This window comes from Limulus polyphemus, unplaced genomic scaffold (assembly GCF_000517525.1).
Source record: "Limulus polyphemus unplaced genomic scaffold, Limulus_polyphemus-2.1.2 Scaffold1605, whole genome shotgun sequence".
NCBI lineage: Eukaryota > Metazoa > Arthropoda > Merostomata > Xiphosura > Limulidae > Limulus > Limulus polyphemus.
The window spans coordinates 204526-218704 of record NW_013667215.1 but is presented as its reverse complement, the minus strand read 5'-3'; the positions used below and the strand labels follow the sequence as shown (position 1 = coordinate 218704).

At 32.3% G+C, this 14179-nt stretch overlaps 1 protein-coding gene across 2 annotated transcripts in view; it reads left to right on the top strand.

The window, feature by feature from the left end:
* The window catches only part of LOC106464277 (pyruvate carboxylase, mitochondrial-like), an 82973-nt gene that overhangs the window by 29795 nt on the left and 38999 nt on the right, over positions 1 to 14179 (top strand). For both annotated transcript variants that reach the window (XM_013924404.2, XM_013924405.2), the window contains exons 5-9: positions 2966 to 3111; positions 5404 to 5521; positions 10560 to 10666; positions 12201 to 12364; positions 13136 to 13298. In XM_013924404.2, coding sequence (XP_013779858.1) covers positions 2966 to 3111; positions 5404 to 5521; positions 10560 to 10666; positions 12201 to 12364; positions 13136 to 13298 — 698 coding nt within the window. The remainder of the gene's footprint in view (positions 1 to 2965; positions 3112 to 5403; positions 5522 to 10559; positions 10667 to 12200; positions 12365 to 13135; positions 13299 to 14179) is intronic.

The following is a 14179-nucleotide window of genomic DNA, read 5'->3' as shown; positions in this document are numbered from 1 at the left end:
TTTATGATATGCTTCTTTGTCCATTTTCAATTTTTTTTTCTAACTAGATTTAATTTACTGTGTTTGTATTCTACTTGTTTGAACTACCTTTTTTTTTTTTTTTTGTCATTTATGTCTTGTTACCAAATTGCAAGAGATTGTAGCATGAATTTGCGATCAATGTATTGACTACAGAATTTTCTGTTTCAGTCGAAAATTGCTACTTGAATGACTTTCCAGGAATCTGTTCAAGTTTATCTGCAGAGGAGGTACGGGCTTTAGTTTGCAGGAAGCTCATTTCATATGTTCGTACAACAATTTTTTCTTTTTTTCAACATGACAATGATTCTGAGGAAGAATACAATCAATGTGTAGACACTTTGGATTTTTTTTTTTTTTCCAGTTCTCCCAGGGTATCTGTGGTAAGTTTTCAACACGTACACTTTGCACTGAGTTCAGATGTCTTTTGTGTGGCTTTGTCCTTCTTTACACACGGGAGATTTAAGTATCTCGTGTCATCAGAAATTATGTACATGACAAAAAGAAATTTGAAAACTATTCTTCACAAATTTAAAAGTTATGTACTTGCTTCCATTTCTTAATTTTAAACATTTGATTGCCCTGTACGTTGATGATGATATCTGGAGTTAATAATATAATAGAGAAAATGGAAGACAAAATATAAACATTTACCTTAAAAACTTTTGATATTCATTTAGGAGGTCCTGAAGATTATGCAAATGAAATGTGAAAACTGTGAGATAAGAAATAGTATTTTTCTACTCAAAATGAAAATTGCATTGCAAGTGAACTACTCTGAGTCTGAGTGTAAATAACTACATTAAATAATGAATGTTCTGCTATAAATAGTAGAAAAAAATCAAAATTAAATATTTTATTTTCCTAAAAGTACATAAGCTTAGGATCGTTCAAGTTAAATTTGAAACTAATTCATCGACTAGTTTCATTTTTGTAAAGAACTTTCACAAAAGTTGCATACCTACTTACAATATAAGTAGATGATAGTCAAAGCATTAATCAGTTGGAACAGGTCCAGCCTATGCGGGATCCTTCTCATAATGCCAGGTTCAAGATTACAATGTCCTTCCTACTGTGGAATGAAATAGGCACCTTTCTTCTCATTAATTCCGGTTGCAGAAGGTTCTTTCCCTGCTTCTGTAGTTTAATTAGGGAGGCTTTGTGTGCCTCGTAATACTGGCAACAGGACACCTATTTGCTGTTCCTACCTGCCCTCCTCGTAATTCTGGATACAGGATGTTTCTGCCCTGCATTTACAGTTGAGTGAGTTATGATTTTGCTCGTAATACCAGTTACAGCTTTACCCTGTTCTTATGGCTGAGTAGAAGCAAAGCTATGATCCCATAATGCCAGGCTTGGTTTGTTGTACTTCATGCTCCTACAATGGTTTGGGAACATGTCCAGTTACGACCAAAATCTCGCTTCCTCTTCGTAATTCCAGTTGCTTGACGTATGACACACTATTTACTTATGGTTGGGGTTGTTGGGTATATATAACATGGTCCACATGCCATAGCCATAATGTTGTTATTAGAATCTTTTTTTCATCTTCAACCTCCTAATGCTGAGGACGAGTTACGGAACCTTATCTGTCTGGTTGAGGTTGAGAATGTACATAGCTATTCTGTTTCTACGTTATTGTAGCTTGCTCCTATCAAACTGTATTCTGTTTGTGCAAGGAACTTCATTTTCTGTCCATTTTGGATTCATTTTCTACTTTTTGGGCAAAGAGCATACCTGTTCCAAAAGTAGTGCACTACCCCACGGGTGTGCTTCTTTTTCATCTCCAAGCACACCCATTCATTCTGGGTGGTCATTTTCTGCTTGGTTTGATATTTGTGGGCCTACACCAGCCTCTCCACTTTTGGAATGTGGGATTCTAGCATTTTTTGTGAGAAGTAAGACCATATCGGAAATTTAAAATTTTTTTTTACACTGAAAAGGTGTTTCTGATAGGTAAGTACTTCCTATCCTTCTTTGCCACTGCCGGTGTGCTCCTTTTGGAGCCTACCAATTCTCAAAAGTGAGGAAATAACAGAGTGAGCTGGCTGCACCAGTATAGGTGGCACAATATTATTGGTAGAGAGTAGTCACATGATATGTACACGTTTAGAAATGGTGTGAAATTGATGGGGTATATAGACTGGTGCTCTAATTGCAAAGAATTTTTAGCAATTTTTAGAGGGCAGATGAACATTGAGATATTTTTTGCTAGAGGAGGTAAGTTCCTATTGGAAATACATTTTTAGTGTAAGAAAAATATTAACTTTTCTGAGGATACGTTACAAATCTCAATTACAGTATGTATTGTTGCACTTGTATCATTCCCCAGATTGAGTCATCTATTTTATATGACCCTGCTGAGAAAAGACTTAAGAAGTGTGTATTTTTGACTATCAAACTATCTTAGGCTATCTTTGCACAAACTACCATTAAATCCATCCACTAATTCTTATCCAATTAGATACTTCTTTCATTTCAAATTAGATAGTATGACTACCCTGCCTGTCCAATGTAAGAAGAATTTTGTCACCCCTGATTCTACTAGACAAGCCCCCATGTAATTTATATTTAACTGAAGAATTGTTAAAATTTGTTTTCATTCAAATGTTTAACACTTTAAAAACAATGGTTCCTCATATTTGGTGTGATCACTTCTAACTTTCCCAGTTTTGTAGTAACTTGAAATAAAGTCCTGTTTTTTGTATATTAATACTTTTGTTTTCCATGTGTAGTTACATGTTTGTGTGTATGTGAATTATACAAGTGTTTGTCTTTTATAATGGTTCTATACAAAAGAAATTGATTATTTACATTCTTATTTCTTTAGTGATATGGCTGTGGTATTATATGTGGAGTGATTTATGACACTTGACAAGCAAGCAATTAATACCTAGTATGTGTTGAGGATCACCAGCAAGTTTTTTTGTTGTTATTTTTTTAACAGGAGTTCAAGTTGTACCAGGAACCCCAGATCCAATTACAGATTCTAAAGAAGCTTATGAATTCTGCCAACAGCATGGATTTCCAGTTATTCTTAAGGCTGCATATGGTGGTGGAGGACGTGGGATGAGAGCAGTTCACAACTTAGAAGTGAGTATTTTGTTATTATTCCTAAAACAAATGTTAGTTGTGGATAATTGTACTCTATATACAGTATTTATACTTAAAAATAGTTTTTGTTGTTTCTTTTAGTATACCTTTACATCTAAGTACAATTATCAGGTGCTCAGCACCAAATATAACCTTGGAACTTACCTTTTATAGCTTATACTTTTAAAAAAAGCAAGACTTAACAAATTGTGTAAAAGTAGAATCAAATATGGAGATATAAATGCATCATTTATCAAGCTTTTAGATTATAATATACAAATTTAGTCCACCAAAAAGAATGGAAAGAGCTTAACTTTGGTGCTGATAATAAATATGCCCCAAGCTTTTAACTTCAGTTTTTAAGGTAAACAGTAGGAATGGTAGCATCTCAAAGTAATTTTGTAAAGAATATTAAAGCAGCATGAAAAATGTATTAAAATCAGTTGACAGCTTCTAAAATCAACTTGCATAAACAAGAACAGTTAACATCTGTTAAAGGTATCATGCTATACATCTAAAGCTCCACTGAATACAAACAATAAAAAATATTTTAATTTGATAGATGCACAAGGAGGAGAATTCATACTTTGTGTATGGAAAATTTGGTGCTGTGATATTTTGTATTTGAATACACACAGTTTATAAAGTTTAAAGGCAGTGCTTTGTATTTAAAGTAATTAAAAACAGTAAAGTGACCTGCCTAAGCTACTCATTTATGAGGTTAAGTATGTAGAGTTCTGAATGAATCTGATGTCCATGGCTGACAAGTTAAACCTAAGTGAGTTATACCTATTCCGTAATACATGATACTTTCTAAACACCTCTAGTACAAAAAACACTTTGAACCTAGTGGTCTGATTGAAAGCAACAAACTGATGCTTATCTAGAAAGAAACTCAGATTTTGTGACAATTTCAAAACCTGGGTATTGGGAACAAATATTGAAACTTAGTTACTTCTCAGGTCCCTACTTAGTAGGGTGGTGATACTGGTATGCATAAGTATCTATCTATAAACAAATGAAAAAATCCACACACAACCTTTATACATAAATACTGCTGTTTTCGATTGGGATGAGGCTCTGAGGGATGAAAGATCCATTCTCCAAATACCTTTCTCTATTCAATGCATAATACTATCTACATCCATCCTTTCCATAGGCATATGGTGACATTGTCCATAATTCCCTCTTCCTAGTTTCATTTTTGTATTGCTTAATGAAGTTTAAAAAGCTTCCCCCCCATGTTACTCTTTTAATTATATAAATATTAATTTTATGAAATGTAAAAAGATTCTAATATTAAAAAGGCATTCTGTATTTTTTGACTTTTTAACATGATTTAATTATTTGTAACTGTTGGTATTAAGATAAGTTCTGATTTGATTAGTTTGACTTTTGATAAGCAGCTTCTTTAATGCTTGATTTTTGTTTTCTTAAAAACAAAAAAACATGATCTCCTCTTTTTGTGATCTTAAATTCCTTGTGATTTTGACAGATTTTTAGTCACAACAAGAACTGAAATAATGGTTTACCTCAAAGAAACTTAAATGAGGAAAATCTTTCCTTCTACTATAAAGAAATTGTTTTTAAATGTAGACTTCAGAGAAATTTTTATTAAACTTGGCCATTTTTCACTGAATACATATTTGAAAAAGAAATAGTGGTGACCATTTTAATTTTTCTGCCTGTTTTTGTCAAGTATTAATTGAAACGCAATATCTGTTTTTAACTTTTAGAGATTGTGATGTGTGACATTTCTGTCTGGTTGTTACATTCACAGTCAAACATCTGGATTATTATATTGTACAATTAATCAGTTTATGCTTGTGACCTTCTGCTTTATCTTCTAGCATAGAGTGGAAAGAAACATCACAATAATATTGCATGTTATTTTTTAAAACTTGCCTGGTATAGTAAAAGTATGTAACATCATTATGCACAGAAGATATAATGTTATTTCTGCCTTATCCTTGTTACGTCCCTCTGTCTTTTTCTATACTTCTACTCATCATTTTGAAAATTCATTAGAAATGTATAAAAATATGGAAACCTAAATATATCATTACAGAATTACATGTGGTGTTAATAATGGATAATGATTAAATTGATTGTGTGAAGTTTAATAATAAAGATACATTAGTGTGTGACAATAATATATTTGGTGTTTGGAAAATTAAGAGTATTTGGCTATCCACATTTTATTTTTAAACAGATACCTAATTTCAAGAGACTAAGAGAATTGATATATATATATATATATATATATCTAAAACAAGTATTTTATTTTTTTAGGATGTGGAAGAAAATTTTAAAAGAGCTGTATCAGAAGCAGAAGCATCATTTGGCAATGGATCCATGTTTATTGAGAAATTAATTCAGCATCCTCGCCATGTAGAAGTTCAAATCTTAGGTAAAATATTTATAAGAATAACACTACCATAGGTTGATGGAATAATTGAATTAAACTGCAAGTACTAGTCCAAGATATACAAGTTCTATTTAAAAAGGTTATGCATTACTTGATTTCTATTTTGAAGTGAGATTTGACTAACACCAGCATGTGTTTTCCACCACTACTATGAAAGTCACCACAATTGGTCAAATATTATTAATTTTACCTGTGATGATTTCAGAGTTTGTTATGATAAAATGTGATTTAGGTATTTGAACTTTTATATTTACAGATATTGCAATTTTGTGATAACCTACCAAACAATTGATATTTATTTAACACTCTCAGAAAACTAAATCTATTGATTAATTAGTTTTACAATTTAAATTTATTAAAAACAACTTATGCCTGTTTCTTTGTGTGTGTTGTGTATACTGCCAACCCAGTAGTATGTGAATGATGACAAACTTGACTTGTAATGTCAGTTTTCTTTGGAAACTGCTGGTTTTAACTAAATATTTGTGTAATGACATCAGTTGTGAAGGGTACATATCTATAATGGATTTCATAGATGTTTCATTTTATGCTGCAGCTACTAGTATCTGAATTATTTCCTCATAAGAGAAGTAACTAAGCACACTTTTATTACAATTGATTGAGGAATGAACTTTTTATGTATTTTGTATTTGACATTTGCTTCAGTAAATGGAATGCCATATTCTGGAGTAGTTTGAAATTTTAAGTGAAGTATGGCTTACTAAAGAAACTTTGTGTGAAGTGGCATTTGTTTTTCTGTTCTTCTTAGTAAATTTGGTTATTTGTACAATATCTCTTAAATTTAGTTGCTCTCTGATAATTGAATCTTTTACAATTTTACTATTTAAAGGAATTTTCCAGCTATTACTAATATTATACATAAAAAATTCATATAAATTTAAAAACGGTTGAATAAGAATATACAAACACTGATATAAACTTACCAGCAGCTATGGAGAATCAGTTAAGGGTGAGAAGTTGAGTTAAACAACCCGATTTGAAAAAAAAAAAAAATTGATGTTATAAGTAATAATATAATATTCTTATAGTAGAACTAACCCATCCTTAATTTCTACAGAACTCCCAACCTCCACCATTTTATTTGATATTATACATGATATTAAACAAAATAAAAGGCCCTTCCGATACAGTACTTACTTCCTCTCACAAGATTGGGTATTCTCAAAATGAAGTTTTTAAGTGGTTTACACTCACAAAAAAGAAACCTATCATTCAGTAGGTATTTGAAGAACTTGTAGCATTCTGCCACAATGTAATTCTTTGTATTTTTAGCTGACACAAGGTAGCCGAAACATACATAGTTAAACAAGTTGTTTAACAACAAGGGTTACTGATGAGGAGTGGAATTCCCCGAAACTAGTCTGGCACACAGACACACCTCCAATAAAAGAATAGACCATGCCAAGCTTTTACTTGTTGTTAAACAAATGTTTAAACAACTTGTTCAACTATTAGGTATTCTAGTTCATTGCTACCCTACTGGGTAAGAAAACTGGGAATTGGCATCCAGTCGTTGATTTATCTCACCTCAACTACCTCATCTCACTCGTCAAGCTTATCATAGAGTCTTTTCTCACCCTGAGATGGACGTTTTCGCCATGGTTGTGGATGACGAAAATGGATGTCCCCAATGCTTACCTCCACATCCTGATTAGCACATATGCCTCAACCTTATTTTTGGTTTGTCCATCTATGGATGGTTTGCCCTCTCGTATCCCCAATTAACACTGTTGCATGTTTTTTTTGCATGTGAAAGACTTATAATATTAACTGAAAGACTGACAAATTCTGTAAAGATATACACACTATATTGAAAGTTAGAAGTATTAAATCTATAAAGACTTTAAACAAGTACAAAGAGGTCACCTGATCAGTCAAATTGACTGAACCCGTGTTGAGAGAGTTAAATGCTTTTGTTATGGGCCTAAATACCAAGTTGCCTCTCTTTTGTACCGCATCCACAGGCTATGGCGATCAATGCCTTCAGCCAGGATTGGTCACACAAATACCTTTATGTGTAACCTCCAATCTGATTGCTTCATTGGGTGATTTCTCTTGTCCACTCCACTCCTTGTAGAGTTCTCCTGATTGCACTCTATTGCCCAGTGCAACCTTGGTTTCCAAGGTTACAACATCTGCTCCTATCACCACTTGTTCCTATTTCACTTTTTCCTTCCCTTCTTCATCAACCTTCATCCCACATTCTACCTCCAAATCTCTTTGTCCTGCATCTTTACACCTGGCTTTTGTCTGGTCCTTGGTGAAACAATCTGGTTTCATATATCTAGTCACCTCCTTGTTAACTAGTTCCTCACGGCAATCTTCCATGGAAATATACCACCATAAGTGGAAAGTCTTCTGCAGTTGGTCTACAAGCCTCCTGTGGCAGAATTTCTCATCTGGCTTTTCGACCTTCGGTCTTTGATCTCCTCACTTTCTGAATATCAGGTGGCCTTATTCCATAATTTCCATTTTTCCTGATACCGTAGGGTTTTCACTTACCATGCTTGTGCATTCCTTCCAGATTTGGAGCCCTCCAAGGAATCTTGCCCATCCAGATTGGGAAATTAATGTGGTCCTCCATGCCCTCACTTTACCTCTGTTTGAACCACTTTCCTCATGCTCTTTGTTTCATCCATCCCTTTAAACATATTTCCTACTTCTCTTGGCCTGTGGATGTTGATGATCTGATTTGTTTGCTATTGACATTTCACATATCCTTTATCACCCTACCAATCTTCTCCTTTATCCTGATCTTTCCTTTCTCTCTCTCTCTGACACCAGCAGCTCAAGAGGATTGTTCATCCTTTTCTTCTACATCCCATCTTTACCTTAGACCGGATCCAGATAGGTTTGTGTGTCCAGTCAGGGCCCTTCATTATTATATGGCACATACTGCTACTTTTCAGGGTATGTGTAACACTTCCCACCCTTTATCTCCACTTCTCTGGTGATCATACCTTCTGCCGAACTTCGAAGTGAAGGAGGTTCAGTAGAGGAGTGTAGAGGGAGTCACGTGCATCACACACGAGCATGTCCTGCTACCATTAAGAGATGATTCATGATGATTTGCATCAGAGACATTTTTTCAGTTTATTTCTGAATAAATTAACATTATGCATAAAGGAATTACTGTTATAACAATTTGTTAAGAATCTTTTTAATTGGGTAGTATAATTCCTTTTAACAATAACAATGGAATAACACTGTTAGGGATGGGTCAACTGTATACTGCTTTCTGTTAAATTAATGTCTATATCTAAATAATGAGCATGAATATCACTGCTGTTACTTCTTTTTATTATAAGCTTTGTTGGGTATATTATTCTTATATCAAAATTCAGGTTAGTGAATGAAATTAAATTGTTTATGTAATGAGTAGTAGTCAAATATAAATTAGGGTTTAATACCTGTTCAAAAAGAAATTCGTGGAGAAACGGATACAAATCGGCCATGTTTGAAGAGAAATTAGCACCCATTGGAATACCTACAGTTTGGTAATATACTACTTCATTAAAAGTGATATAACTATTATAAGTGCAAAAACTAAGTATATTTTTACATTGATATTGGTGAATTTATGTTTTGAAATTGTTATTTCTGCATTTATAAATTTATCAAATAGGTCATTAAAGACCCTTATTAAATCATTTGGATCTATTTTAGTATATAATGTAGTGAAATCGTAAGTAATAAGAGTTGTCTGTTTATAAAAAGTTTCAATTATTTAAGCAATCCAAAACCAGAATATTATTTTTCATGATAAAAAAAAAATAATAATGGTTCAAATCATTTGAAGACAGTAACTTTATTTTTTCAAATAAGATATTCAAAGTATTATTAAGTACTCAGACACTCAGTTCAGCATTCCCTATTGCATTTAGTGTGCTTGCTTTGTAGTTACTTCCCATAGATGTAAATTTTGGCAAAATATGGATATTGTGAGTCATTTTTGACAAACTTTATAATATTGTGCATGCTGAACTTTTCACATCCACACCACTGAGAAAAATAATTATTGTGCCACTTTTATCTGTTTATTTATTTTTTCTAATTGCTGGATAAAGAGTGATGATACTGAGAAATTTGAAAATTTTAGGAAAACTTTACATGGCGAATGAAAATTAGGCAAAGTTATTGAATTAAATTTTACAGATATGGTCTAGAGGTGCATATTATTCAGTATAAAGCAAAACATTTACCATTTTTAGTTCTGGAGAACAGTGATCAGCATGCATATCTAATGAATAATGAGCAATCTATGCAAATTGAAAAGACTATAGTAGTTTTATTTCTTTTCCTTTTATTTCGGTTATAAAGCTACTATTTTGTTTGATTTTTAACAGTTTGTAATGCATATTTAAATCTCTTATAGTACATTATTCAATAATTTCATAATTAAGTTACCAGATGGGCTATTAGTTAAGAATGATTTCTTTTTACTTGGGTTTATAAAAAATTGAATCTTTTCTTGTATGCATGAGCTGACCTAACCCAAACTACATAACTATAGTGTGTTGTGGGTTTTATTCATATGATAAAATTCACTTTTAGTATTTTTATTTATCAAAAATTTAAATAACCTTCACTGCTGAAATTTCATAAAATTACTACATAGTTTGAAGATTTTGTATTTTTCTAAATCTAAACAGTTATTACAAATATTAAAATGAAAAGTAATTTGAAAGTTTGTTGTCATGTTACTGATTACTGATACAAAATGACGGTAGCACAATAATGTCATATGTGCAAAAATGTTACTAACTACTGCTACAGGATAACAGAAATACAGTAACATGATGTATATCAGGATGTTACTGGTTGCTGCTACAGAATTATAGTAGTGTAACGTTACTGACTTTATACTGTCATTACTCCATACACATAGATTATAAAATGGTAAAGAATTCTGTAGGTGGTAAAATACCTGATACATAATATTGATATACATCAATTATTCTACATAGTAATATACTGAAATAAGTTGCATGATTTGCAGGAGATTATGAAGGTAATGTTATACATCTTTACGAGAGAGATTGTACTGTTCAGAGAAGACATCAAAAGGTTGTGGAAATTGCTCCAGCACCAAATCTTGACCCAAAGGCAGGCATTTTTTTAGTCATTTATACTTTGAATATTTGTTATAAATAATTTCATTGTGAATTATTAGAGCCTGCATTGTTGAAAATGTGTTATTTGTAACATCAAATGACTTGATTGTATTCACAACAAGAAAATTCTGCAATTTTCCATTATGCATATTGGCATATGTGTGTTTTTTTTTGTTTTTTTTTCTTTCTTTCTTTCTTTCTTCTTCTCCTCCTCCTCCTCCTTTCTTTCAGATTGCATAAATAATGCTTCTCCTTTACTGGTATTAATTTTGACATTTTCTCAAGCCTCATTCATTGTATAGTTTGATTTCTAATTTAACCCTCATGGGCACAACTGGGATCCATGTGGATCCGAAGGACTTTCTTGGTTGTGTATCTTTTTACATGATCATTACAAATTTATATCCATTCATGTAATTGTCAAGCAGAAACCTTGGATCAATATGACTGGCTATAATATAATATTTATATGGGGTCCATGTGGACTCCATACTGTCATTGACCATCACTATACATGCAGTTTGCCCTATAGCATACGAAACAAATTTCTAAATGTTTGTTTCACCGTGTAAGCTGTTATAGAGGATAATCCCTCAAAGTAGTACAGTATCATTTAGTCTGTTTTTTATAACATCATTGTGGGAAGCATGTATGTGTATCTCATTCCCCCAACAAGTGTTCTCTGTGATGACTGCTTATAATGCCCTATTTTATAGAAACATTATTTCATAATTGTTGTAAATAACCTGCTTATTGGATTTTAAATCCATGTCTTACTGTAAGGATACATTTGTGTTGTGGTCTGGTTGGATGCAAGGTGACCCACAACATACACTTTCAGTTTTCTTTGAGTTAAATTTTGCAGTGTTGCAGTAATCTCATCATATATTGGTGGATAATGACTTGAATATAGGAGTATAGTAAAACTTTGGCATTTTTTGATAAACTGTTTGTATAAGGTATGGTTTAACTCTACGTATTTGTATACTGAAGAACAATGTAATTTTGTAATTTCCTGATTTATCAAAATATTTCTTCTAGAATACATGTATATTTATGTTATTCACATTGCGTGCTAACCTTATAAACACTGTAATTCAATTGGTTTTTGGAATTTCAATCCAGAGCTTAGTATAGTGGTAATTTTGTGCTGGGAGCTGGTTGTACCCCAGGTGTTCCATAATGTAACTTTTCAAAAGTGTGCTGATAAGGGTTAAGTGTAATTTATTATAGGAGTATGTGCAGAAGTCGTATGTCTAATGGGCAGGATATTCAAAAAACTGTACTCTACATGTGAAACAGAACCAAGAGAAATGTTAAATATTCCTTTTTGGAGATTTTCTCAGATAAGTTAACTATACGAGTCATTAATACTATAATGTTACTGCTCAACATCTCTAGTTTAGGACAGTTTATTGTATATATGATTTAAAATCCACATTTAATAAAAATTATTCAGTACTATGGATATTCATATTGATAGAAAAATTAATGAAGGGTTTGAATTTACATTTTATTTTGAATAGATCCGAGACAGAATGACTGCAGATGCTGTAAAACTAGCAACGAATGTAGGATATCAAAATGCTGGGACAGTTGAATTTCTTGTAGATGAAAAGGACAACCATTACTTTATTGAAGTCAATGCAAGGTTACAAGTAGAACATACAATAACTGAAGAAATAACTGGGCAAGTCCTTTATAATGTTATGCATGTTAGTGAAATACATTAAAAATTAAATTGAGAAATATAAAACAAACTTGACAGGCTTCAAAGATGCTGATAGTATGCCAAGTAATATTTTATCGACAGTAACACTTTCTAAGTGGCTGTAAGAGTTTGAAATTTTGTGTTGGAGTACATAGATACAGTCTAGGTCATACTAAATGTAATGAGTGTTAATGTGGTTAATTTTCATAATTCTTCAGTTTTCTAAAATACATCCTTGAAATCACCAAAAAATTAATGTCTTCCTCTCCATTTGAAAAAATAAACAAGGCATTGTAAGTACTAGGAATCATTGTTTTTCTCTATTTTTTTTATTTATTGTGTTATTTTCGAAGAAAAACAACTAAAAATCAAATATTTATGAGTAAATAGTAATAATAGATGTGTGTGTGTGTATGTCAAAAGGGCATTTTTTTTCCCCCTGTGTTTGTATTATTTCTTCTTTAGACTGCATCGTACTGTATTTACTTAAACAGTGTAAGAGCATTTAGACTGCAACAAAACTAGGATAAGAAAAAGAAAATGCTAGAGATGCACTAGATATTAATTGTTTATAGTATCTTCTTTAAACAAAGTTAGTCATACAGTAAAATATGATAGGTAATTTCGTCTTAATGTTTTAACACCATTATAAATTTAGGTAAAACTAGCAAAACATTTGTAGTTTTTTTTTTACTTTTTCTAGAAGGCATTTGTAATATTTGTGATGCGTAATATTTTGTCTTTGTATAGTATTGACTTGGTGCAGTCACAGATTAAGTTAGCTGAAGGATATACCTTACCAGAACTTGGCATGATTCAAGATAACATAGAGACCCGAGGCTGTGCCATTCAATGCAGAGTTACCACAGAAGATCCATCAAAGAATTTTCAACCAGATACTGGAAGGTTAGAGGTAAGCATGTTTAATATTTTTTTTGTTCTATATCCTACATATAGTATAATTGGGTTTGTTTGTAGTTATGCACAAAGCTACACAATGGGCTATATGTGCTCTGCCCACCACGGGTATTGAAACCCAGTTTCTAGCATTGTAAGTCTGCAGACACTGCTATGCCACTGGGGAGGGGGCATATAATTGGGCATCTTAATGTTACAGTTATAAGAGTTAAGCTCTTGGTGAATAGTAACATCTCTACTGTACCATAAATAACTAATGTAGATGTTACTTGGCATCCCCCTTTCAAGCCAAATATTAATTGAAATAATATATGAACAACAGGGCTCTATTTTAAGGAAATTTCCAAGTTGTCCTTCAGGCAATCTGACCTGTATTGGAGGTTGTCCAGAAAATAAGAATACATAACCCTCAATAAAAGATCCAATTACAACGATGTTGATTTACAGAGACCCTAAAAAAGATGCAGTTACAAGAATTTTTATGTTTTTATATATTATTTATTTCCAAAAAGCTCAATTAATGTTTAGTTGGCAATCTTTCATCTTTATTCAACTAATTTTTTATGCCTTACTTCCCAGGAAGTTTCATTACATTGGAAAAAAACATGCCCAAACCATGGTAATGTTACATAGTATCTTAAGGAAATAAACAGTCAATGACCTGTAAGACTATTAAACGAAATAGCAATCTTGGCCAATCGTGCAGCTAAGTACAGTAAAGTACAGCGTGTAGCAAGACTAGACTTGCATGGGAACTCCCCCATATACTACTATATATTAACATGCACACAATGCCTAAGCACTACACGTGTGTGTGTGTGTGTGTGTGTATATATATATATATATATATATATATACACACACACACACACACAC